Source organism: Fusarium oxysporum, chromosome II (genome assembly GCF_013085055.1).
Source record: "Fusarium oxysporum Fo47 chromosome II, complete sequence".
NCBI lineage: Eukaryota > Fungi > Ascomycota > Sordariomycetes > Hypocreales > Nectriaceae > Fusarium > Fusarium oxysporum.
The window spans coordinates 317,789-342,826 of NC_072841.1; the positions used below are offsets into that span (position 1 = coordinate 317,789).

At 48.2% G+C, this 25,038-nt stretch overlaps 9 protein-coding genes across 9 annotated transcripts; 6 read left to right on the forward strand and 3 right to left on the reverse strand.

The window, feature by feature from the left end:
* Positions 1 to 1,103: 1,103 nt before the first annotated feature.
* On the reverse strand, positions 1,104 to 2,410 carry FOBCDRAFT_213793 (uncharacterized protein; the record flags this gene model as incomplete). Its single annotated transcript, XM_031172374.3, has 3 exons — positions 2,310 to 2,410; positions 1,721 to 2,256; positions 1,104 to 1,666 (listed from the first exon to the last, which is right to left on the reverse strand). Coding segments are annotated over exons 1-3 (977 nt in total), but the record flags the coding sequence as incomplete, so codon positions are not given.
* A 616-nt stretch (positions 2,411 to 3,026) lies between these two features.
* FOBCDRAFT_268467 (uncharacterized protein) lies at positions 3,027 to 4,358 on the forward strand (the record flags this gene model as incomplete). The annotated part of the gene is made up of 3 exons (XM_059611416.1): positions 3,027 to 3,069; positions 3,138 to 3,313; positions 3,369 to 4,358. The coding sequence occupies 3 exons, from the start codon at positions 3,027 to 3,029 to the stop codon at positions 4,356 to 4,358; spliced, it is 1,209 nt and encodes a 402-aa protein (XP_059464024.1).
* A 423-nt stretch (positions 4,359 to 4,781) lies between these two features.
* FOBCDRAFT_213796 (cofilin, actophorin) lies at positions 4,782 to 5,934 on the reverse strand. The gene is made up of 6 exons (XM_059609363.1): positions 5,871 to 5,934; positions 5,720 to 5,795; positions 5,649 to 5,659; positions 5,309 to 5,559; positions 5,206 to 5,255; positions 4,782 to 5,153 (listed from the first exon to the last, which is right to left on the reverse strand). The coding sequence occupies exons 2-6, from the start codon at positions 5,723 to 5,725 to the stop codon at positions 5,019 to 5,021; spliced, it is 453 nt and encodes a 150-aa protein (XP_059464025.1). The 5' UTR covers positions 5,726 to 5,795; positions 5,871 to 5,934; the 3' UTR covers positions 4,782 to 5,018.
* Positions 5,935 to 6,324: 390 nt separating this feature from the next.
* FOBCDRAFT_213798 (uncharacterized protein) lies at positions 6,325 to 8,984 on the forward strand. Its single transcript, XM_059609364.1, has 8 exons — positions 6,325 to 6,435; positions 6,504 to 6,527; positions 6,624 to 6,736; positions 6,788 to 7,206; positions 7,305 to 7,600; positions 7,668 to 8,102; positions 8,155 to 8,399; positions 8,459 to 8,984. The coding sequence occupies exons 1-8, from the start codon at positions 6,376 to 6,378 to the stop codon at positions 8,877 to 8,879; spliced, it is 2,013 nt and encodes a 670-aa protein (XP_059466681.1). The 5' UTR covers positions 6,325 to 6,375; the 3' UTR covers positions 8,880 to 8,984.
* Positions 8,985 to 9,254: 270 nt separating this feature from the next.
* FOBCDRAFT_247542 (transferase family-domain-containing protein) lies at positions 9,255 to 10,714 on the forward strand (the record flags this gene model as incomplete). The annotated part of the gene is made up of 1 exon (XM_059610806.1): positions 9,255 to 10,714. The coding sequence occupies one exon, from the start codon at positions 9,255 to 9,257 to the stop codon at positions 10,671 to 10,673; it is 1,419 nt and encodes a 472-aa protein (XP_059466682.1). The 3' UTR covers positions 10,674 to 10,714.
* A 1,038-nt stretch (positions 10,715 to 11,752) lies between these two features.
* On the forward strand, positions 11,753 to 13,343 carry FOBCDRAFT_287574 (Actin, gamma; the record flags this gene model as incomplete). The annotated part of the gene is made up of 6 exons (XM_031172380.3): positions 11,753 to 11,759; positions 11,838 to 11,868; positions 11,936 to 11,991; positions 12,106 to 12,136; positions 12,275 to 13,046; positions 13,113 to 13,343. 6 exons carry the CDS (start codon positions 11,753 to 11,755, stop codon positions 13,341 to 13,343), a joined length of 1,128 nt encoding a protein of 375 aa, XP_031049165.3.
* A 730-nt stretch (positions 13,344 to 14,073) lies between these two features.
* Positions 14,074 to 15,696, forward strand: FOBCDRAFT_128794 (uncharacterized protein; the record flags this gene model as incomplete). Its single annotated transcript, XM_054703138.2, has 4 exons — positions 14,074 to 14,100; positions 14,357 to 14,489; positions 14,548 to 14,799; positions 14,903 to 15,696. The coding sequence occupies 4 exons, from the start codon at positions 14,074 to 14,076 to the stop codon at positions 15,694 to 15,696; spliced, it is 1,206 nt and encodes a 401-aa protein (XP_054559113.2).
* A 193-nt stretch (positions 15,697 to 15,889) lies between these two features.
* FOBCDRAFT_268473 (fungal-specific transcription factor domain-containing protein) lies at positions 15,890 to 18,567 on the reverse strand (the record flags this gene model as incomplete). The annotated part of the gene is made up of 2 exons (XM_031172384.2): positions 15,890 to 17,857; positions 17,914 to 18,567. 2 exons carry the CDS (start codon positions 18,565 to 18,567, stop codon positions 15,890 to 15,892), a joined length of 2,622 nt encoding a protein of 873 aa, XP_031049169.2.
* Positions 18,568 to 19,306: 739 nt separating this feature from the next.
* FOBCDRAFT_236304 (ABC-2 type transporter-domain-containing protein) lies at positions 19,307 to 24,162 on the forward strand (the record flags this gene model as incomplete). Its single annotated transcript, XM_059610070.1, has 11 exons — positions 19,307 to 19,856; positions 19,920 to 20,371; positions 20,427 to 20,523; positions 20,581 to 21,068; positions 21,135 to 21,730; positions 21,781 to 22,024; positions 22,082 to 22,150; positions 22,205 to 22,775; positions 22,826 to 23,193; positions 23,249 to 23,435; positions 23,489 to 24,162. The coding sequence occupies 11 exons, from the start codon at positions 19,307 to 19,309 to the stop codon at positions 24,160 to 24,162; spliced, it is 4,296 nt and encodes a 1,431-aa protein (XP_059464026.1).
* Between the last annotated feature and the right edge of the window lie 876 nt (positions 24,163 to 25,038).

Sequence of the window (25,038 nt, forward strand, 5' to 3'; positions counted from 1 at the left end):
TGGGGAGTTGGGCCAGCTGCAACTCGATTAGAAGATGATTAAAAAAGGTTTGAAGGCCAGGAAACATGGAAAAGTATCGCTTTGGGTTATTTCAGAAATCAGGGAACTAGTTACACTAAGATTGCTATGTATGTTAGATGGATAGGAAAGACTGTTACATACATGAACTGAAAATGAGACATTTGAATTAAAACACATTATTGAAGCTTGCGCGACCCTTATTTCAATTAATCTCCTGTGAAATGCACTCAAGAGATAAAAATATGCGACGCTTTATTTTCTTACACTATCAAACCAAGAGATTTCCCCCAACTTGGACGACAAAACCTCGGCTCTAGCTATTACTAGTTGTCTGGTATTGTCGACTACACAGGTATCTTGCCCATTGTTACTCCTTGAAGCATTTCCAGCCTCTTTCTATGTAGTTTTAGTATCCTCAAGGAACAGCCAGCTAAAGAGACTAAAGGTCGTTTCCGAGCTGCTATACAGGCAAGTCTGGGATCCTCATTCATGAGTGGTTACAGCTCCTCACAAAGCATATTAACATGCGGATTGCAGGCCGCTCCCCTCTATGTACCTATGCATGACTACACAAATGGATCCTGAAGCGTTACTTACTCACCTATATACTGAGCTCCGCCCATGACACCCCAGACCTCGCTCAGTCCCTTGCTCCGTCTACCTCCCGAAACCTCAGCCTTTAGTCAGCAGCAGTCAGCTTTAGGGAGAGAAATGGATTTTGGTATGCTTGAGTTTTGTCTGCGACTATCGTGGTATTACTTCCAGGGTTAATTAGATGCCAAACTTCCCTGCTTTTATACTACTATAATACCAACTCTACTAATCTTATTTATATTTTTCTCTTTATTATAATTAGTTTTATTAATATTTTAATTCTGTTGAATTTAATATTAATTGATCTATTAATTATATTATATCATTACCTATTTAATAAATATTCTAAATATTAGAGGTGCCTTACTTACTGCTGTTAAAAAATAAGAAGACATATGCCTTTAAGTTAGTAAATTTGCAACATGTTTAACTTGTTCAGGAAAAAGATATCTCCTATTGAATTTATTTACTATAATTATAGTAGATAGGGTAAGAAATATAGGTAACTGGTATTAAGCGTGGCGTGATATGATGTACAGGAGCTTCACTCAGCAGAGACAATTAATAGCTTAACCAGCTTCAAACTACTCACCATGCGTGCCTTCATACCTCCAAGAGAAATAAACTTGTCCAGCCTGGTCGATGTTTATATGTTGTTATGAACCCTTAATCATCCGTCGGGTCAGGAATAGGTACAGCTTGCCCACGCGTGAAAGAAACGCCATCAAGGTAAAAGACGGGGCCAAGGCCTTGGTTCTGCGTGATAGTAATGCAAAGATCAGTAGAGTCAATGCTTGGATCGACATATGAGAAGGTGTAAGTAAAGTCTTTGTAGGTATTATACCCGACAATGCCATCTTCACCAGAGTCAAATACCCCATCAATGGACAGTTCAGCGGTATTAATATTGTCATCGCAGGTAAGTGTGTTTGAACCATACTCTTTGATACAGTTCTGGCTAACCTGCGCTTTGAAAGTGTACTCAAAGCCCGCCTCAACTGCGACGCGCTGGCAGACCTTGGCGGAATTGTCAAGGTTTCCAGGCAATTGCCTGCGGAATATTAGTACGAATCAATCAGTGTTTTAAAATCCTATTAATACGCACAGACACTTGCTACCCTCGGCGCAGAAAAACTGGCTACTGAAGACTGCCGGAGAGGCTCCTTCTACCACCCAAGGATCGATGGTAGAGTCTTCGAAACCACCATTCTCGACGAGGTTAGTAATCACGGGAGGGCCAGCTGTAGTCGTAGTGGCTTCGACTGTTGTGCTTGTGGCTTCGTCGGCGGTTGTAGAGGTCTCGGTCTCTTGGGAAGTGACAGCAGTCGTAGTCGCGAGGATGGTAGTAAAAGAGCTGACACCATCGGTCGTAGTGGCAGAAGATTCAACACTGGTCTGGGACTCAGCGACACTCAAAGTCTCTTGAGAGGTTAAGCCAGAAGTAGTCGTCTCCAGTTCTGTAGTGGCAGAGTTGGCTGTAGAGGTTTCTATGGTAACAGATGACTCAATGCTTGAGTCGGACTCAGTGATGCTTAGAGTCTCTTGGAAAGTCGTCGTTGTGGCCGAGCCTCCAGCCGTTGTAGTGCCAATTTCGCTGCTGAACGACGATGTTGTTGTCGGCCGAGGATGGGGGACACAAGCCTAAAACTGTAAGCTTCCACTTGGGGCGATAGGGGGCGTTTTAGAGCACTCACGCGAGCGGCGCAGAGGCCCACGCCCAAGATTAGGGAACCAAAGGTAGTAGTGACGCGCATTGTGAACAGACTTATAAAGAGCGACTGGAATTTAAAATGAGTGACAGAAATGTGGTAAGTAAAGAGAAAGAAAGTAAAAGAGACGAAAGAGCGAATTATTCTCTTATCATCACGTTAGGCTTCCTTGAGAGCTGAATGGCGAGCTGGAACTATTGACTTTAGGGCGCGCTACTTGAACAGATGTAGCTAGCAGATTTAATAGTCTCTATAACCCCTGTTTTTTTCAGGGGCAACGCAGGTACAGCGAGCTCCTAATTTTAGATATCAAATGTTCTTCTGGGTAGGTATGTAATAATGCAAAAGCACTAAATGCAAATTGAAAATAATCTTGTCTCTACGACTAGCATGAGCCAGTTCTATGATATATAATTCCTATTATGATTTTATCACCAGTTTCGCATCGACTTTCAGATCAGTCTCGTCATCATCAAAGTCGCTTATGGATAATGCGTTGTCAGTTCAGATTTTGAGATATCTACGGGATTGGGAATTTCCTCCACTCTCATCGGCACGACTACAGTCGCCCCCGAGATAGTGACAGTACCTGAGGATAGTATTCCTACTGCAGATGATACGACCACGAGACTCTTAGCCATCAAAAGCGATACAACGACTGCAGCAATTGGGAACTCGACAGAGACTACTGGTACCGGAAAGATGACCACTATCTCGGTTAACAGCTCAGCGGTATCTACGGATGGTCCGACACCTGCAACTGAGGAGAGCACGTCAACAGCGCTTCAGGAAAGTGAGACAGCTGCATCTCAGGAGACTGCATCAACGGTGACGCCATCGCCTACAATGTTGCCGTCTTCATCAGTACCCTATTCCTTCTTGAATTTGGCGCCGATAAATTCGTCGACCATACCGCCATCGTCGCCCGTCGGACGGGAATTCCAGACACAATAATTGCCCTGCTCACTGCCGGCGCAGAGTGGGAAGAGGTACGGCTTTGATCCACTTGTTTACCTCTATCTTCCTAAATTAAATTGATAATAGCTCGTTGTCGTTGTTGCTTCACTAGCGCAAGGTCGGCCCTCGCTAGCAGTGGGAAATATTATCGGGTCAGCTATCTCGAATATCCTCGGCGCTTTTTCACTTGGACTTTTGTTCCGTCCCACAGGCTCGCACATTGAGTTTGACAGGAGCTCCCGGATTTACTCGCTCTGCTTGCTTGTTATCACCACCTTTGTCGTGCCAATCATTTACTTCTCCCAGAGGATCATCTGGTTGGTATGTGGTTCTGTCTTGATTGCGCTCTTCGCAATCTACCTCATCTCCATAGGCTGGGCTATCAGTCGAGGAAGCCTCACCGACCCCGAAGATTCGGATGACGATAGCAGCGACGATGAAAGCGACACATTGTCGATAGAATCGACGCCCTCTGTCAGGAGCCCCCTCCTGCCGAGCCATGAGCAGCGTGAGCCTGAGGATAGGAACGAACTGGACCAGCGAGTGGGTGGCAGTCCTGAGGTGACCGGTGTCACAAATGTGTCGAGCCATCGAAGGAGACAAAGCCTTGGATATCATGTCGGACTTCTGGTGCTCGGCTTCTTAGCCGTCTGTCTGGCCGGCTATGTTCTCTCACACGCCGCCATTAATGTCACGGACGCTATTGGCATCTCCGATGTGCTATTCGGTATTGTTATTCTTGCTATCGCCACCACGCTACCTGAGAAATTTGTTGCTGTCCTGAGTGGTAACCGGGGCCATGTAGGGATTCTTGTGGCTAATACCGTCGGGAGTAACGTCTTCCTCTTGTTGCTTTGCCTGGGCATTGTAATGGTTGATACCTCTGGAAACATTAATGAGGGTAATGTCAAGATCCCTGAGCTATGTATCCTATGGAGCTCTACGCTTGCGCTTACAATAAGCGTATGGTATGGCGAAAGGTTTGATCGTTGGATTGGAGGAGCTATGTTATTCGGTTACATTGTATTTATAGTCTTGGAGTTTACAGTCATTGATCACGTGGCCTATTCTCTGTAGCCATGCGCGTCAATTGGAAGAGGATACTGAATAGAGTAGGATATCATGGATGAGTTGACTAGCTGATTCGCTATATTTATCCGGGTAGCTATAGCAGCAATAACTTGAGAACAAATATAGCAAGTAAATGATAGTATACCTGATGTTCTTGGTGCATCAGCGACTACCCAGCTCCAGGTTTTCAATGTCATGGCACGTGTCGATGAAGCCTGAGTGCCTAATCAACTGTTCTTGGCTATGGAAATTTGGGTGGTTCACAAGTCGATCCGCGATAATTCTCTCGGCTCACATGGCACAAATGCCGTTCCTGATAATCAATTCCAAGGTATGAGAAAGCATGGCTTGGTCAGTTCGGGAGAGCACACCCAGTTTATCACTAACGAGGCCTGCAAACCGGGCCTCACGTCGATGAGACGCAAGTACTCCGAGTCAGTCAAAAGTTGATTGAGTGGACATGCTGTGATGGTGAAGTCTATGTAATAGAAGACGTTACTCAATGCCAATACCTTCACAGGGTTACAAATCACAACACTCGTCTCCATATCCAAGACAGCCTTCAGCTAACAAGCGTATCGATTGAAGAACACGCCCCCTGGCGATTCTCAAGGGTCTCACGCCATGGATATAGCCGGTACCACAGGTGTCAGCACGCATGGAATCTTATACCCTTCCTCGACTCACGCGCCGGACGACACTATGCCACTCAATATCATCAAGGTCGTCGGCATGTATCGACACAGGCAGATTGAGTGCCTTGTTCAGCTGCTCTCTAGTACTTGCGTAGACCATGCGAGACTGAATATTCTATCAGAGAAAGAAGGAAGGGCCGATCAAGTGTTCAACATACCTTAATTGATGTACCCGAAGGAACCCAGGAGATAAAGGCAGTTGAAATTCCGAGGAAGGTTAGCAGAAGTAGAATTTTCTTGGTTCGGGGTACTAAACTCACCTTTTCCCCTCCTCTCCAAGGTCATATTCGACATCGTAGGCAGCGTAGCGAGGGGCAGGTTTACCCTTGTCGTCAGTGGCGGATGCAAGCTTATTCAAGAATGCCTCATAGTTTTTGTCTGATGAGGTCTCGTCCACGACGACATTCTGGCCGTTATCGGAGATTTTGTATATGACGTAGCGGGGTTTGTCTGCATCTCTTCGAGACCGCAGTTCGTTGACTGCGCTAATGCATTCGTCCTGGATTTGCACACTAGGCTTTTCAGCATTTGTTTTGAGAAGGATAACCCTCGTGTCCGCCTGTAGATTGATAACCTTGATGGATAGAGTGATGTTTCTTACCCGGAAGGAATCTGGTGGCGATATTTGTTAGGGTAAGGTTTTATAGAGAACTTGACAGACGAAGCACATACCGACATAGCTTCCTGATTTGTGTGTTGCTAGAAGTTTGGCACAGTTGGTTGGTTGGAATGATGCAGTAGTGAATGACTGGCAGTTTCAATTAGCTGGATGATCATGAAAACCACAGTTATCGCACGGGAGAGCCTTGAGTCGGGTGCATACAAACAAGTACACCGTGGGACGATATCGTGGTATTGGCAGAAGATAGTGAATAAAGCACTGGAATGGCATACTTGACGTACTAGAGCAACTGAATTGGTAGGCTGTATTTATAGTGGCTGATTGCTCATGAGTCACCCCATTTTTAGGGCGGTAACAGTAAGTCTGATGGAGTTACTGTAGTCACATCACCTACTCTATCCTTGCTGTCTCGCTACCATGGCCCGAAATGCCCGTACTACGGTGTCGGACCCAACAATGGCGCTGATGCCGGCTGCCCGAGTCATCATAGTCAGAGCAGAGATCTGCGCTAAACTACCTTATTGCCTAGCCACGCCACGCCACGCCACGCCACGGAGCCACGGAACGCGCGGCTCCGTGGCTCCGTGGCTCCGTGGTCCTTTAAAGTTCCGAAACATCGACACGCTCATACCTCCGCCACTGCACGCACTGGCCAGACGATTTTTCATCGACATCCCACGGAACTCACTTGAGGCCGAGAAGGACAATGGAGACCGAAGAAACCCTTCAGCAACGCCGAAGGAGACTGGGCCAGGTTTCTCGAGCGGTAGGGGGCGAGCACAGCATCATCATGCTACGTGAAGCGGTAGACAGGCTTGGCTAACTATTTTGTAGTGCGAAGCATGCCGCATGCGCAAGGTATGGGCCAGAATAAGATGGCATGGAATGGAATGGCAATGAGTTGCATCCACATGACATGTCTCCCCTCTCCATAACCCTTACTAACCTATTGAGATCCGATGCGATCGCTCCACCCCTTGCTCCAACTGCCGCACTGCCAACCTTACATGCCAAACAGTCTATCCGAGAGCGGATGTCCCTCCCAAGCGTGATAGAATAGCGCAGCTGTATGACGTATCAGACATCCCAAGCTCTCTCCGTAGCTAATGTTCATTCAGCGAGGAGCGAGTCAAATATCTCTGTGATCGCCTTTCAACAACTGAGACCCAGCCCAACAGCACAAATGCTACTCGTGACTCAACGACTGGCCCTGCATCGTCTGCTGCTTCCATCCTGACTAGTCAGCATGAGTCGTTCAGGGTAGATGATCCGGGTGTTTACCAAGGTGGTTCGTCTTTCAGTGACCAGTCTGTGCAGGCAAACGATATCTCCCAGTCCAGCATCGCGGCCAGCAATATTGTCAGCCGATACGACTTGGATACAATATCTCGACAACTGAAGGACCACCTTCAACCCTTGGACATGCCGGCTCTTTCCAAGGATTACCAACTGTCTTCAAGTGTCACGTCAAAGCACCATCCAGAAATGGAACTACTGCCAACCCAGCTCGTAGTTGCCGTGCTTCAACAACTCAAGGGTAGGATACCCGTTCACTTCCTCTCCTTTCTAATTGCAATCCTTCTTGCGCAACAAGGTTCATGAGCCAACAACCGGTGTTGTAACTAACATCTCCAGTAAACCGACCGATCTTCTTATGCTCATTTCTCATCAACGACCCATCATTATTCGAGACCTTGTGTCAGCAGGCATACTACACTGCAGCTCCTCTGTCACTCGGCCAAGCTACCAGTATGTACGGGGTCATGTATTATGTGCTGAAAGAATATGTCCTCCTTCAGAGTCCGCTAGCACAGGAGCATGATTTGAAGGCGCACATTTCCACCTGTGAGAGGAATTTCAGTCGTGGAATTGAAACTTACCAGGCTTTGGCTATGCCTTGCTTTGAGAACGTTTTCAGTCTGGCTCTAGGGGTGAGTAATCAACGCCACAGTCTCATCCCAGCTCAAGTCGTATGCTCATATACTGGACAAAACTTAGATGACCAAAGCACAAGAAGAAGGGAAGCCATTCCTATGCTGTACGCTCTTAGCTGCCGCCGCTAGCCATTGCCGTATGCTCGGCTATTGTCAAGAGGCAACATATGGGAAGCATCAAGCTCGGAGAGCAGACCAAATGCGCCGTGCTTTCTGGTCTATTTACATCACCGACAAGAATATGTCCCTACTTCAAGGTCGTCCATCGTATCTACAAGACACTGAGGTGGATGCCTGGTATCCACGAGTTTCTCCTGATGCTCCTTGCAAAGCCTGGGACGAGCTATTCATTTTGGGAATCAAGTTCGCCAAGATTCAAGGTGAGGTTTATGGCCACCTTTATTCGTCGACTGCACGTCATTCCTCTCGCGCCCAGCAGGAGCAAGCTGTCAATCAGCTTTCAGACAAGATGCAATCCTGGTATATTGACTTGGGTAAAGTAAGCTCTTTGTTTGGTTTCCGCTGCACAATGCGTCACTGACTTGACTTAGCTTGACTCAAGCCAGATGAAAGACCACAAGGTATTCGAACTCTCTAAGAAAAGCTGGGATGTCATTTATTACTCTACCTTGACTTTGATCCTGATCAAGGCAACGACCGCGGATGAAGAATCAGGTATCAGGCTGAAATGCGTCGAAGCCGCTCGGGCCGGACTACAAAGTCATCTCATCTGCTTTTCCAGCTATCAGACTATCGACAGCCCTGGATTGGTCTCGGAATCCGACTACGCGAGCTGGTCAGTTCCCCAAATCTCTTGTCGTTGCTATTCTCAACTACTAACCCATGTAACTAAAGGGTCCTTCACCAGTCATCATTGAACCCATTCATTGTCATTTTTCTTCACACTATTGATGTTGACAATGACATGGAAGATGTCTGCCTTCTAGACCATATGGTAGCTGTCTTGGAGAGGATTTCCGGGGTATCACATGCCTGCCAAACCCTTTTCAAGGTCTGCTCCACGTTCGCTCGCCTCGCAAGGGCACTGATTGAAGCGCGAATGAATAGCGCTGCCTCACACAGCCAGGCAAGAGACGCTCTTCAAGCCTTCACCGAAACGCATTCAGTATCCCAATTTGGCCTGGAGCCGTTCGAAGGATTCTTTGGAGTCAATATGATAGAACAGCTTACCAACCATGAATCTTACAGCTTTGCATCTATGCTGGGTAGCTGGACTACTGATGAGACGGAAACTATACGAGGAGTCCCGGAATAGTTCAGAGGACTTTTAAAATTGCCTCCTGTCTAATCAAGCATATTCAAAATTTCGATGCAGTTCTTAACCAAAATGTATCGCATATCCACCAGATAATGAGTACCCTATATCTAATTGGTTCCTTTCATGTATCGGGCCGATGTCCAATTGTGGGTCCTCTATCCGAGTCAGCCTGTCTTGTCCTTGCCGGAGGCACGGGGAGCGCGGCTCCACGCCATCCCGCTTTTAAACCGAGGCCGGACCATGCTTCTATAAATGAGGATGGCAGAGAAGAGTATAAGAAAGGCATAAATAATTAATAACCTTCTACACAGGATGACAACTTATACATCATTATCTACACTCCCTCCTGATCCTGCTTGTAAGCCTTTTAAAATGTCGTCGTATTGCTCGCCAGTATCAGATGTCGACAACCTGGGCATTGAGCCTCTCACTACATTGGATGCTTTGATGCCTAAGAATTACATTCGTGTGCTTCTGGCTTTTCGGACTTCCGAGCCTTTCAATGTGGTCTCTCTGCGACTTCAGTCTGGTCTGAATGCTACGACAGAGAAAATACCGTGGATATCTGGACAGGTTCGTTCCGCTGGCGATGGCGACAAACAGGCTGCCCATGGTGCAATCTATTACTCCTCCAATTCAGGCTCCCCGCAGATCATTGACTGTGGCTCAATTGAGGAACCAATCTCAAGCCTAGAGGCTCACGCGATGCATTCAACCACCATTCCAGAAGATGTCTGGCCACTTGGCGCATTACCTGGAAGCGACGATTCTTCGGTTTTTGGAGCCAGTATCTTTCGCTTCAAAGATGACCAAGGACTTGGACTATGTGTTTGCATGCATCACCATGCAGTTGACGCGGCGGGTTTCACCGAAGTGCTCAAGATTTGGGCTCGGGAAACAACCACACGTGGATCGTCGGCATCACAGTCTGGTGGTACCAGGCTTTCTCGTATTTCTGAAGCACTTGCTTCTCAGATTATTGAGGCATCTTCTAAGGGTACGGAGCAGCTATTCAGGTTGCTCCCTGAATACTCTCCTATTCCTCCAGCCATGCCAGCGAGCTTCCCGTCCTTCGCTTCTCAGATGTTTACGATACCAACTAATCATCTGGACGCCTACAAACAGGTTTTGGCCCCTCTCCTAGAAACGCCCCCTTCCACCAATACTGTGCTTTGTGCACTTTTATGGTCTTTCATCACGCGCATTCGGGCACAACATGAAGAAAACACCTTGTCTCTCACCTCAAGCCGGCTGGTTATGGCTGTCAATGGCCGTCGGCGAATTGGTCCCAACTTTTCCCCGCCAGACAAACCCTACATCGGGAACCTTGTTCTGTACGCTTCAGCTGAACAACCTTTTGACACTCTGAAAGTTGCTGCAGCGTCTGTCCATGATTGTGCAGAAGTATGCAATACTATCACTCAATCGTTTGCCCCAGCCAAGATCAACTCGCAGCATATTGCCAATGTTTACGAACTAGGCAGACAGGCCGGGGACTGCAGCACAATATTCCCTGGGTGGGACCTTTTTAACCATAGGGACGTCACGATCACCAGCTGGGCCGATCTAGATTTGTATCAGATGAACTGGGGCTCAGAGCTTGGGCAGCCCGACTTTGTCCGATTCCCTTTTAGCGCGGCAGATGGAGTGTGCATTATCCTGCCTCGCAGGAGAGTCAACTCCGCACCTCATTCCCAGAATCTTGTTGAAGTGGTTATCATGCTCAAGGCAGAGCATCTGGATGCACTCAAGACGGATAGCTTGTGGCAAAGCCTGGTAGGAGAACAATGAGGCATTCGTACTTTTGGATCGCCTGAAAGCTTCGTTCTTATCATTAAACTCTTATACCGCCTAGAAATAGTGTTAGTTTCTTACTAATAAATTGCAAGCTTTAAGACGCTGAAGACAGTCTTCCGCAGCCGAGGTATAGTATTAAGTATTGATCAGTCCTGAAGCATTCCCTGCCTGGATAATGAAATAATGTAAATGCCGCCTAAGATCTCTTTCTGAATCTGAAAAATATACCCTGCCTTTGGCCATGACTAACATGTTGTAGGAAGATACTCATTGAAAATATGTATAATGTTGCAGCAGACCAAGGTTAGATATGTACAAGTGCGACTGTGGATACTTCTGCGTTGCTTTAGCCTGAAAATCATTAGAAGCAATGACGAGCAACATGTGAGGCTAGTCTACCTACACAGTGGCGTGGGAACTAGAAATAAAAGATCATCAGTGATGATGAAAGTCATTCTCCTCTCGGTTCGATGTATCCATGGCGACTGTGGCGCGACCTCGTTGTTCCAGGTTGCAACGGCCCATTTGAGGCTCTATCGAGTTATCCAGTCAAGTTTGCTGTGGGCATAGTTATCCCTAGTGATGGTGGTGTCGAAAAGGTACTACATGCTTCTAGCCAATGCTCGCCGGATGTATTTTCGCGCCTCGCCAACAACAGTGCACAGTATTTCTAGCCGAACCCTTCGGTGTGATACCAGAATCATACTAGTCTGCATCAAGTTAAACACTATGAGTTTCTCTCCATTCATATCTGCTCCGTCGATGTGTCCGTTATGTGATCACTGATACGTAATCGCCGCGGATCCGCGGTGACCGACACTCCGAAATGTGGACGGTTCACGATTCGACATCCTTGCTGGCAACTGCGAAGAGAAAATGTAAATAGAGGAATGCCCATGATACAAAAGGGTGTTACCCAAGGCGTGTTTGTTAGTATTACCGCTGTGCGTATTTATCTGGTGGGATCTTTACATCTTCTGCCATCAGATTCGGTCGTCTCGCCAAATTTCATTATACATCACTCTCTTCATTCAGCAAGTTTTACATCTTGACTTCTTGTTCGCGTCTTTGCAATGGATGGTGAGTCTAGTAACAGCCATACCTTAGTTCAGGATGCGGCTTCTTAGACCGCATATCCTTACTTATCATTACTTCTAGATGATGCCGCAGCTCTCGTCCTCGACAATGGGTATGTCGCTACCAGCTTACGTCAGCTGATGTTATTCGACTCCTGGGGACTGATCATTCTCTTTCAGGTCGGGCATGTGTAAAGCGGGCTTCGCAGGGGACGATGCCCCCCGTGCTGTTTTCCGTAAGTTATTCCCAGATCCTTCATCATCCAAGATGGTTATCTGCTATCTTACATTCTTGACCTCAGCCCAAGACCCAATCTACATTGTTGGTGCCGTCACTAATCATAGTATAGCATCCATTGTCGGGCGCCCTCGCCATCATGGGTAAGCATACATTCCCTATGCCGCGTCATATTTTTGGACGAAAGATGGGAAAACGTGTGGGCTTGACCAGAAATGATCAAGCCTTTCGGCTCCTGGGACGTGATTTATAGAGCTGACCATGTGCTATTACTATAATAGAATCATGATCGGGATGGGCCAGAAAGATTCCTATGTCGGAGATGAAGCAGAGTCTAAGCGCGGTATCCTCACGCTTCGGTACCCTATTGAACATGGTATAGTTACCAACTGGGATGATATGGAAAAGATTTGGCATCATACATTCTACAACGAGCTCCGTGTAGCTCCTGAAGAACACCCTGCTCTTTTGACTGAAGCCCCAATTAACCCAAAGTCGAATAGAGAGAAGATGACGCAAATCTTTTTTGAAACATTTAATTCGCCAGCTTTCTACGTTTCTATTCAAGCCGTCCTTTCTCTCTATGCCTCGGGCCGCACAACTGGTATTGTCTTTGATTCTGGCGACGGAGTTACTCACGTCGTTCCAATCTACGAAGGCTTTGCCATCCCACATGCTATCTCCCGTATCGATATGGCCGGCCGGGACTTAACTGACTATCTTATGAAGCTATTAACAGAGCGTGGGTATACGTTTTCGACTACTGCTGAACGCGAGATTGTTCGGGATATCAAAGAAAAGCTATGTTACGTCGCTTTAGACTTTGAGCAAGAAGTCGAGACAGCAGTGAAAAGCTCGGCGTTAGAAAAGACGTACGAATTACCAGATGGTCAGATGCTTACAATCGGCAACGAACGTTTCCGAGCTCCCGAAGCCCTCTTCCAGCCTGGCGTTATCGGCTTAGAATCGGGCGGTATCCATATGACAACCTTCAATGCAATCATGAAGAGCGACGTTGATATTCGAAAAGACCTTTATGGTAACTTAATTATGGTATAGCTCCACCTGTCTGATGAGTTTAAAGGTGAAGAAACCCAAGCCACTGACTTGTGAACTTAGTCTGGAGGCACAACCATGTACCCTGGTATCGCCGATCGAATGCAGAAGGAGATTGTTGCCCTGGCGCCTCCATCTATGAAAGTCAAGGTTGTAGCTCCTCCTGAGAGGAAATATTCGGTTTGGATCGGAGGTTCTATCCTCGCATCGCTTTCGACATTTCAGCAGATGTGGGTTACCAAACAGGAGTATGATGAGAGTGGCCCGTCTATTGTTCACCGCAAATGCTTTTAGCGCCATGATTGCTGCCATCACGAGTCCCAGGCAGAAACAATAACCAAGCCAGTAATGGGGAGCCAAGATGATTAAATGGGTCTAGCAGAAAAGGAAATACTACGGACACTACCGAGTCAAGGACGGTGAAGCCCGCGCTCTGAACAGTATGTTCAGATACACTATAGACAGGGGATTGTTTCACGATGCTTTGTAGTTAGAAGTCGAAAGACTTTTCAACAGAGCTGTGTCTGGGGGTAATTGGTTGAATTAGCATGCTGTTAACTACTCTGGTCGCAGATAATATACTGACCGATGACAATTCTGTTCCTCGCATTTATTGTTATTATTGAGTTAGTATGGCTTATTTACTTAAAGCAGTAGGAACCTACAACGATATAAAAGCATGTCTTGAACACTAGTTATACGTTTCTTATACTGTGCAAGAATGTATTACTAGATATGTTTTGTTATTTCTTTTCTTCCTACAGAAACTTTCAACATTTCGAATGTTCGCTCTGATTTCATCATGCTCTGGGCTTGAATAAATACCTATAGAGCTTTCCTATGCACGTCCGTCGGCCTTGAAATGGACTAGCTGAAAGCTTAATCGGGCCACAGAGCTGTTACTTCGTTTCCCGGAGTCTATAAACGTCCCCTCCTCTTCTGCATACAAGAATAATATTGTTTTACACGAAGGTGGGGCCAGTCCTAGCCCTCAATCTAACAAACCTTACCGCTTGCATATATAATGATGCCAAAGCCCGCCAAGTCCTCTGTAAGCAACCCAACCCCATGGCATATTAGGCATACAGGGCTCCCTACTTGATCACTGAATCTTCATCTTTCTAACTCTTACGTTGCTAAAGGCTGAGGGCCACAATCGGCATTTGCAACGAGCAAGCGGCATGATCCGGGCACGCGGCGGATGCACCAACTGCCGGCGTCACCGGAAAAAGTGTGACCAGCAGCGACCTTGCTGCAAGCGCTGCAGGAGCCTAGGCTATGAATGCTCCGGCTACTCGAATCCACAGCGGTGGGTAAACTATGCTGCAGTATCGACTGTGTCTTCGAACCCAGCACCTCAAGAAGTCACCTCGAGCCTGGCGCTTCCTGCCCCGCCACCCAAGTATGAGACAAAAATGACACTGCCTCTATTTCATCAATGTAAACCGAGCAAATCCGTTTATACCGCGTGATCATGACGAGCTAATCATCACGGCAGATGTGAACTACGGGCTGAGAATGTTTTGCAAGGGGTATTCCCAGAGCTGGATACGGCCGTTTTTCCTCGATATGTCGACAACAAGCCCCTCCGTCCCGATTCTCTCTGCTGCTATACAGTTCTATATCCACCAAGGCTCTTCTGTGCCAGTCCTGGAATGCATTGATCTTGCCTTGAAGACTTTTCGTTACGAAGTCGTGTCGTACCAGGACACATTGAAAGCTGGTATTCTCTCAGCCGGTGTCTTGTTATGTAAATTGAATGCAAGTCCTAAAAAGCTTCGGCCAAACTTACGTCCCATTAAATGCTTACAAGACGAAGAACCTAACACAATTGTATATGTAGTTTCTCCAAGCTCAGCCTTGTACGCCATACATTCGTATGATATCGGAAGTCTACAACTTGAACACTCAAGTGAACTTTCCAGCTTTGCAACAGAACGTTGCTGTACGACACGCCCTTGAGCTTCTGGCTGTTATGGACATTCCACAACTTGTCCTTGGAAGAGTTTGCCCTTCTCTTGGTCTCTGGAAACGCTTCCGTGAGGCTCAGGATAGCTGGGAAGGCGGCAGAATGACGGACGTAGAGGTGGTTTCGGGAATGCCGATGGACCTGCTGGATATATTCGCCGATGCGGAGCATGATGATACAGAGAATCTAATCCTCCGCCTATCGCTGTGGGAATGGCAAGGTGATACCGCCGAGTGTCTTCAACATAATTTGTGGGATGCTTGGCGCCTGGCTGGCATCGTAGATCTTCGGAGACGGGACCGATGCAGGAGAAGGTTACAGGATCGACAACCTGACCATGATGCAGACGAATCTTGTGGAGATACATCTGTCCTCGACCGCTTGATGGCAGTTGTTTCCATTATCTTTGACTGCTCAAGGCTCCCAAAGCATAGGCACATACTCATCGGTCTTATATTCCCTCTCGTTGTGGTTAGCCTGGAGGTGCGTTATCTAAAGCGACATGCCGAGGCGAAGCAAATCGTGGACAATGTGCGGAACACGATTAAAGCGGAACGAACGTATAATTTAGCCAAGGTGGTGTTTCAGCTGCTTGATGATGCTTGGAATGATGGCTCATCTTGGTACGATATAGACGAAAGGGCGCGATCTCAGGGTGTAGAAGTAGCTCTGATGTAGCCAGAACAGAAGTATTGATATGTCACCACTGAAAGCCTCTAGATAGCAAAAGGCACATGGAGTCATTTTTCAAAGTAGAGATTTATGAGTCTATTATGTTCCTGTTCCTTGTGCATCATTCCACCACTCCGGAGATGCTATGCACGAAGGAGCCAAGTAGACCGCGTATAAGTCCAAGAATACAGATTATGGCTCATGGAAGTCCAAAACCCTTGATGTTTCTAGCCCAGTCTTTCCAGTTGAATTCATCACCAAACATACCAACATCTGCGAACTCCAACTTTTCAACACTTGCATTCGCAGTAAGGGAAAGGTTGAACGAGGAAGGGAGTTTTTTATGGTGCATGGAAGGACCATCGTGCCTCGAGTCTGTACCAACACCTTGTGCTTGCATCTCGTTATCATTCAGCCCAGTATATCCACTGCCTATTCCGAACATTGACAAATCCATCGGCTTTTCTGAAGGTTGCCATGTGGATGTATCCGAAAGAGATATGGCAGTTCTGTAGAACTCGGGGTTCGTGTCAGTTTGGTGTTTCGAAGACCCATCGGACAAAGTTGGTGAACTGGATGGAACTGTCGATGATAGGCAGGGCGGTTGTACACCTTTGGAAAAAGGCGTATTACTTTTGCCTCCCATGATGAGAGCATTCCACTTGGCTCTGAAGAGGTCCATCATCTCGTCATCACCACCAAACTGGTCGCCAAAAGGCAAAACGATAGCAGCCATGCGTTCAGTGTGCTCAAGGTGATTAGCTTCGTCCAGATCCTCTCTCAGACGTACGATCTCCCGATCTCGATGTTTGTTGGCTCTCAGCCACAGCTTCTTCACTGGTAAAACAACTGAATGATAAGCCTGGGTTTCGAGGTAGCGAGGATCGCGCTGTTGGTAGGCCCGGACAGCCTGCCATCCTCGTTCAACGAGTGGTGTCCACGGGCGCCGACAGCTCTCGATGAGAAAGTAGGCTATGGCATGCCAGTTGGTAAAGGTCTGGAAAAGCCATCTGTATTGCTGGACTTTTGGATCCACGTGAAGCCTATGGTCATACTCGAGGATGTTGACGGCGGCCCGGTAGACGCATTGCCTTGCCTCGTCAAAAAGCTGGCTCTGCGCATCAGTCGCTGGAAAAAGAGCAGGATGGTAGATAACAAAATAGATCTTGGCCCTAAGAGAACGCGCAATCATCGCCGCCATATCGTATAATGGATCACTCTTATCTATCCACTTGAAGAACTTTTCATCTACACGTTTGTAGACTTCAAGCAGCATTGTCTTTTGCTCTTCTACCGTCGCCACTGTAGATACGGCTTCGATTACCTGTCGGGAAAGCTTGCAAATCTCGCACCGGACTAAGAACAGGGTCATATCAGTGCGTCCTTCTCGCGGTGCAGGTGAGTCCACTAAGTCTGGGCTGATGTCTTTATCGTTCAGATTCGAGGGCATCTGTGTATCAAACGTCGATTTTCCCACGATTAGGTCAGTACCTAGCTCCTCTGCAGATCGAATGTCCAATTGCAAAAGTGCCCACCATAAACGCCTTCGTAGCTCTTTCTCGAACGGTCGGAGAGCCAGCTGGGAACCGTCACGATGGAGACCCATACCACGAGCCAGGTGGATAGCAAGTCCCGTCAAGGACCAGCAAAGACGAGACTCGCCTTCATGCCGCACAACAGCTAGGAATACGGATAGTGCTTGGAGGACGGTAATGTCTGAGGTAACGAGGAAGTCTACTCGCGACAGGGCTTGCTCAGTAGCAAATCGATATCTAGCCAGGGCTTCGTCCTTGCTCTGACCAAGGTTGGAGAGGACGTCTTTGGGATCGAGGGATACGACGGCGGCGTAATAGATGGCCCGTATCAATGCTTGGTATGCGGCGGATAGTTGGCTAAATCTTGTTTTTGCATCGTGAAATACCTTTTCCATCGTGGGGACATGGACTGCTTTGAGCAGCGGCTCGACATTCTCTTGGTAGATAGACCAGAGATATAGAACCTGAGCTGACTCAGGGTGATATATGGCCGGAATAGAGTTGAAGGGGAGGTGCCCAAAGACGAACGAGCTATGGGCTGAGAAGGAGGCACGTAGTGTGACATTGTCGTCCCCGTTGCTCGAGCAGGCATCGTCCGGGTTGTTGGGTGATGCCTCGCGAATGGAGGTCCACTACTCACGCTTTAGACAAATGAAGATGAAAGAGAAATACATGCAGGAAATATTACCTCCTCATCCAGTTTTGCCCAGATGCCATCGCAGACATACCTCTTGCTACCAGTCTCTTCATGTAACACCAATCGCCCAAGCTTGTGTTGTAGCTCGTAAGATCGAAGTGAGTGACCTGGGTCGCTCGTAAGATTATCCCTCGCAAGCTCTTGACAAAGTGTTTCGGGGCTCGAGGAATGGCTTGGTGAGTCTTTGGGAGTGCAGGTTTGAGTTTGTGATGCCGCATGGCTTGGGGTAGATGACGCGGCAGACTTGAGTGTAGGTTCGCCATTAATGCGATCGCCAAGTTTCTCAATCATCTGCTCCAACACGCTGACTTTCACAGCGAGTTCATTATCTGCGATCGATTGAACACCATGGCGCCTGATTCGAGTCCGTCGTGGTGCCCGTCCTACGGGGTAAATGCAGGTAACTTGAACACGTCGACAGGTTGAACACGGGGACTCTTTATTGCAACGGACCTTGCGACGTCTACATAGGAAGCAGGACTGCGGTCGCAAAGGAGATACCGGAGAGTGGTGGCCAATAGTATAAGACGCTTGATTGTGGAGAGAGAGTGGAATCGGGGCAACAAGCGTGTTGTTGACTGCTGCTGCTGCTGCTGCTGCTGCTTCCGCAGTAAAGAGAGGAGGCTGGACCTCAGGTTCGTTCATACTTGGTGAGGGGTGACAAATTGACAAGCTGGCGAGATCCTGAATGAAAATTCCAGACAAAGGGGTGTGGGAGGGAAGCCCAAGGAGGTCGTCGACTCATTTCATGGCTTACTACGGAGCAGTCTATCCGTTCTCAGAGGATGGTGCCTTACGGACCCTGCGCAGGGGTGGGCCAGGTGGAGTTTACTAGGGTGTCGCTTATGCTAACTGTATTTAGACAAGTCTCACCTAGCTACCCAGGGGTTAGTATCCAACAACGTCCTCCAGCAGCAGTCCGCGGAGCACGAGCAAAGACTCCACTTGACTCCAAAACCGAAGACGCGAATGGATTTGGGACCAGAAATAGTGCTAGACCATTATGGGAAACAGATCAGTAAAAAGAAAATGGAAATTTGCCGAGCTTCAAGGGCTGCACACCTACCCTACGCCCCTAACAGGCATAAGCCGTCTGCGTTTCGTAACCAGGAATTAAGTCAATCTAGATAGTGATAATAAATCTCAGAATCTCGAGTAAACTTGAAGCCGGCTCTAGAATACTCCGTCTAATAACCAATAGGCCGAACCCGACTCCGAGGCCGACGCACCGAAGAACAGGTCCACATTCGGGGATTAGAATGTTCAAGGTGAACCTCATGGGCAACCAGAAGAAGATGTCTTATAAAATAGTTCAAGATCAACGACCACAGAGTGTCGCAGAAGTCCACATACACCTCAAAGATTCTTTTGAAACAACCCCAAGATGAATGCCACAACTTCACCTACCTCCTCGGAGATAACATCCGTGGACAACCTCGACGAAACAATTGGGAACATAGCTCGGCAAGTCACGCAAACGTCAAACCGTGATCCCGGACACAGCACAAACACAAATAACGCTATCAATCCAGAAAAGGGAAGTAACCTCGATCCTTTCTCTCCTGCATTCGACGTAAAGGCCTGGACCAGGGCGTTCATCGACGTCTTCGATGCCGACCCCAATGCCGCGCCTCACCGGGCAGTCGGTGTTGCCTACAGAGACCTGAGTGTCTGCGGTTCCAGCACGGGGAGTCAATACCAGAAGACTGCTGGGAACATCTTGCTAAGCACGGTCACATCCCTCTTTGGACAATTGACCGGCAGAGCCAAGAATCAGGTTAAGATTCTCGATGGGTTCGAGGGAAAGGTTGAGCCGGGCGAAATGCTCCTCGTGCTTGGGCCGCCTGGTTCAGGATGCTCGACTCTGCTCAAGACGCTTGCAGGACGAAAAGAGGGTCTGGAAGTCTCCAAGGAGTCTCACATCAGCTATCGAGGTCGGTGATACGCTTGCCCGTGATAAAACCAACGGTCAGGCTAATGTCTAACTCTGAACGTAGGAATCGACCCGGCGGACATGCACACTCGCTTCAGAGGCGATATCATGTACAACGCCGAGCTCGACGTCCACCTCCCCGCACTAACGGTTGGCGACACCCTCGAATTCGCCGCACGAGCACGAGTACCCTCCGTCGTCCCCGGTGGTTTCTCTCCAAAGCAGTTTGCGCGCATTCTACGAGACGTAACCATGGCCATGTTCCGCATTACCCACACCATCAACAGCAAGGTTGGCAACGATTATATACGCGGTGTGTCAGGGGGTGAACGAAAGCGTGTTAGTATTGCCGAGGCCGCTCTGGTACGAGCCAAGTTGCAATGCTGGGATAATAGCACCCGCGGTCTTGATAGTGACAATGCGATATCTTTCTGCGAGACGCTTCGAGTACAAGCCGATATCATGGACATTGCGGCGGTGGTTGCGATTTATCAGGCTCCCCAGTCGGCTTACGATGTAAGTGGGATGTTTGCCCTCCTGTAGTCTTTTGCCAACAACTGACGTGTCGCAGGTCTTTGACAATGTCACCGTCCTATACGAAGGGCAGCAGATCTTCTTCGGACCCACGAAGGATGCGAGAAGATACTTTGAAAGCTTAGGATTTGAATGTGAGCACGAGCCCTAAACTCTTGTGTTGGCACGGCAAAGCCACTGACTTCTTGCAGCCCCTGAGCGACAAACAACAGCAGATTTCCTGACCTCCATGACATCTCCCCACGAACGCCGAATTCGACCCGGTTGGGAATCTCAGGTCCCAAGAACAGCAGCCGAATTTGCTACTCGCTGGCAGGAGTCTAACGAACGCAAGGCCCTGCTGGCTCAGCTTGCCGCCTATGACCAAGACCATCCACGAGAAGAGCGGCTACAGCATTTCTCCGCCAGCCACAAAGCCGAACGCAGCAAGGCTCAACGCCTCAAGTCTCCTTACACCGTTACATATCTTCGTCAAGTCCAGCTATGCCTGTGGCGAAGCTGGAAGCGCTTGGTAGCGGACCCTGGCTTCACCATTGCCCAGCTACTCTTCAACCTCGTTATGGGCTTTGTGCTGGGCAGTATGTTTGATAAACTTCGTGACGACACGAGTAGTCTCTATTACCGTGGTGGTTTGATATTCTTCGCCATGTTGTTCAACGCGTTTGCAAGCGAGCTGGAAGTGAGTTAGAACCAACTCCAGAAAGCAGCCCGCATTGTCTTACCGAGCTAACATCCCCGCTATTAGGTCCTCACCCTCTATGTCCAGCGCCCCGTGGTGGAGAAACACAACCAGTATGCTCTCTATCACCAGTCCGCTGAAGCCATTGCGAGCTACGTTATGGAGCTTCCATACAAGACGACCAACACCATTGTCTTCAATCTCATTCTTTACTTTCTGGCCCAGCTTCGGCAGGATGCCGGGGCGTTCTTCTTCTTTGTTCTTACTGCCTATCTCATCCTGTTGACCATGTCAGGAGTATACCGTACAGTGGCATGTATTACCAGGACCTCACACCAGGCAATGGTACCGTCTGCTATCCTTACTCTCGGCCTGATGCTTTACAGTGGGTTCACTATTCCTGTTGGTTCTATGAGGGGCTGGGCACGATGGATTAACTATATTAATCCCCTCGCGTACGGTTTTGAAGCGCTGATGGTGAACGAAATGCACGGCCGGCAGTTTCCCTGTGCCAGTGTCGTTCCATCTGGACCTGGGTATAACCATTTGACTAGTTCTCAGAGCACTTGCGCCGTCGTCGGTGCTGTTCCGGGTGCTACGACTGTCAATGGAGACGCATATCTGGGGGATACCTACCAGTACTACCATACTCATAAGTGGAGGTAAGTCATATCGCGCGTGATTCCGCCTTTTCTTGCTGATAAACGGACAGGAACATCGGAATTCTCTTCGGTTACACGATTTTCTTCTTCTCTACCTACGTATTAAGTGCAGAGTATGCTCGTCCTGCACCCAGTCGGGGTGAGATACTGGTCTTCCGTCGCGGAGCTTCATCTCCAACCAAGCAGCACCAGAACGACGAGGAGCTTCAGTCTACTGGCCATCAACTTGTTGAGAAGCCTTCCACGCCGTCCATGCCGCAAAGCACACCCTCCTCCAAGCAGCCAGCACCTAGCGTATGTGGCAAATCAGTCTTCCACTGGGAAGACATTTGCTATGACATAACGATCAAGGGTAAAGCGCGAAGAATCCTGGATCATGTTGACGGGTGGGTACAGCCCGGAGTGACAACTGTTCTCATGGTGAGCCACCAAATCCTGGACACTTCCAGTAACAAGGATTAACAAAGTTCATAGGGCGCCTCGGGAGCCGGAAAGACCACACTCCTCGACACACTGGCAGGTCGAATCTCGGTCGGGGTACTAAGCGGCGATACCCTGGTCAACGGTACACCGACTGGTCGCTCATTTCCCCATCAGATCGGTTACGTCCAGCAGCAAGACCTTCACCTCAACACCATGACGGTCCGTGAAGCCCTGGAATTCAGCGCTGTACTTCGCCAAAGCGATAGCATCCCTCGAGAGGAAAAGCTGGCCTACATCGACGAAGTTGTCTCAGTCTTGGAGATGTCCGAGTATATCGATGCTATCATTGGCGTGCCTGGCGAAGGCCTGAATGTGGAACAACGTAAGCGTCTAACAATTGGTATCGAGCTAGCTGCCCGGCCCCAGCTTCTCATCTTCTTCGACGAGCCAACGTCTGGACTCGACTCACAAACATCTTGGGCTATTTGCGATTTGATTGAAAAGCTTGCCAGGAGTGGGCAAGCTGTTTTGTGCACTATTCACCAACCCTCGGCGATGCTCTTTGCTCGGTTTGACAGGTTACTCTTACTGCAACCGGGCGGCAAAACGGTTTACTTTGGTGGTAAGTCTTACTCCTGCCCTCTCTCTAGTCTCTTCTCACACATATCCAAGAGATCGGTGACAACAGTCGGACCATGATCGATTATCTCGAGAGGAACGGTGCATCGCCTTGTCCGCCGGAGGCGAATCCCGCTGAATGGATGCTCAAGACAACTCTCCCGTCTGCTGATGGCCCACAATGGTTTGACGTCTGGCAGGCCTCACCAGAGTATTCAGACATGAAGCAGGAGCTTAATAGATTGCGTTCAATGGAACCTGCGGCTAATTCCGATGCGCTCTCCTCCGCCAACACTTCTCACGAAGGCGAATTTATCGTCTCATTTACGACGCAGCTTCGCGAGGCATTCCTACGTATGGCCAAGCACTTTTGGCGATCTCCCGTCTATATCTGGTCAAAACTCTCAGTCACCATTCTTTTTGTGAGTCTACCCAGCAGCCGGACGTAAAGTAACTCAACAATTGACCATGGCATAGTCTCTCTTCATTGGCTTTAGCTTCCACGCCGACAATAATCTTCAAGGCCTTCAGAATCAGCTATACTCGGTCTTCATGTGTGTCCTCATCTTCAACCCATTCAACAAACAAATCATGCCCATGTTTGTACCGCTTCGTGCTCTTTACGAGGTTAGAGAGAGGCCCTCGAGGATTTATCGCTGGACAAGTAAGTGCATATCCCCTCTGACCTCTCCGTCGGCTCATCTGACTCAAATACAGCATTCATCCTCTCTCATGTACTAATAGAGCTCATCTGGAACACCCTCGCTGCCGCCATCTTCTTCTTCTGCTGGTATTACCCCGCTGGCTTCGTTCGTAACACGACTTCAGAAGACATCCACATTCGTGGTTTCACCGTATTTCTCTTCCTCTGGCAACTCATCCTCTGGATATCGACTTTCTCTCAACTGGCTATTTGCGCTATCGAAACGGCCGACCTCGCGGGTGTCCCGGCCTCGCTGATCTCTGTTCTCTGTATGGCCTTTTGCGGAGTCGGAGTGGCTCAGACCGATCTCCCCTCCATCTGGCGCGACTTCATGTATCACGTGTCTCCTATGACATACCTCGTCAGCGGTGCCCTAACAACGAGCTTGCATGGGTCAAATGTGACGTGTACCTCTACAGAGATCGTGCGCGTCCCTGGTCAAGGGGGTCTTAATTGTAGCTCCTTCTTGGCCACCTTTGTGGAACAGGCGGGAGGTTACCTGATTAATCCTGAATCCAGAGGCAAGTGTCAGTATTGCCCAATGGCAACAACGGATCAGTACTTGTTGCAGTTCAGTATGAAATATGATGAGAGATGGAGGAACTTTGGTATTGGTTGGGCCTACATCATCTTCAACATTGCTGCAACCTGTGGCTTGTATTGGCTGGCCCGAGTTCCTAGGCGTTAGTTTACTGTCTGCTGGGTCATTGTCCAATGTTTTCAGGTTTTACTTCAGGGTTTCAAGGGTCAGAGTGAAGAATGGAGAAGAGTCATTGTTTCGTAGATTAATTACCCTCGTTGATCTTACATATAGCTATGGCAGCCATTAAAGAAACACTTTTTAGCATAGACTTTTATTTCTCAGTCGCTGTTAGCGACCTTTCTAGATTTAATATATCATTGTTCATATTTTGCACCAATTGAAAGTTTTCTAGCCCTGAGACTTGGAGGTAGCAGCATAAACTTCGGGACCATGTGGAGCCGCCTAGTTTGAATTATCGAAGCAGTGAATTGAATGAGTTGGGTCCAGTCGCAGATCATCAACATCCCTCGTGGTATAAATGCTTGAGCCCTTGCAATTCTTGGCCCTATAGTAGATCAGTGGATGAAGGCTATGAGATAATTGTGGCTGTCTCACGGGTACAAGTAGCAAAATGTTTGGTGACGAAGATGAATACTCTCCACTTTGAAGGTGCTGATGAAGAATTAGCTTGACTCAATCTCCTGTTGAAAACTGTAGGTACCTGGGTGTAATGTTGACGCAACCGAAGCCATGAACGTCCTTGTATGAACCTTTCAAGTTGGTTTTACTATAGACCCGCGCCTACGCAAGTCAGAGCTGGGGTTCCAGGTGATTAAAATTTATTGAACATACCGAGATGACATCTGTAGCCGCCGCTGCGGTGATAGCATAACAAAGAAGTGAAATCAGCTGCATGGCAACTGTTTGTATAAGAACGAGGAACAAGACGTTTTGGTCGATGAAGTAGTACAGGATAAATCTGCCTTTTGGTAATACCAAGGGATCTTCGTAGTACCCGAGAAGAAGAATATATTGACCAAA

What these genes read in the sequence shown, in the direction of transcription:
- FOBCDRAFT_213796 (XM_059609363.1), bottom strand. An exon ending in CCTTGGAGAGGAGGGGAAAA is followed by an intron (nt 5,256 to 5,308) that starts GGTGAGTTTAGT and finishes TAACCTTCCTCG; the next exon opens with GAATTTCAACTGCCTTTATC. An exon ending in CTTCGGGTACATCAATTAAG is followed by an intron (nt 5,154 to 5,205) that starts GTATGTTGAACA and finishes TAGAATATTCAG; the next exon opens with TCTCGCATGGTCTACGCAAG.
- FOBCDRAFT_213798 (XM_059609364.1), top strand. Translation starts at nt 6,376, where the DNA reads ATGGAGACCGAAGAAACCCTTCAGCAACGCCGAAGGAGACTGGGCCAG. An exon ending in TGGGCCAGGTTTCTCGAGCG is followed by an intron (nt 6,436 to 6,503) that starts GTAGGGGGCGAG and finishes ACTATTTTGTAG; the next exon opens with TGCGAAGCATGCCGCATGCG. An exon ending in CGTGCTTCAACAACTCAAGG is followed by an intron (nt 7,207 to 7,304) that starts GTAGGATACCCG and finishes TAACATCTCCAG; the next exon opens with TAAACCGACCGATCTTCTTA.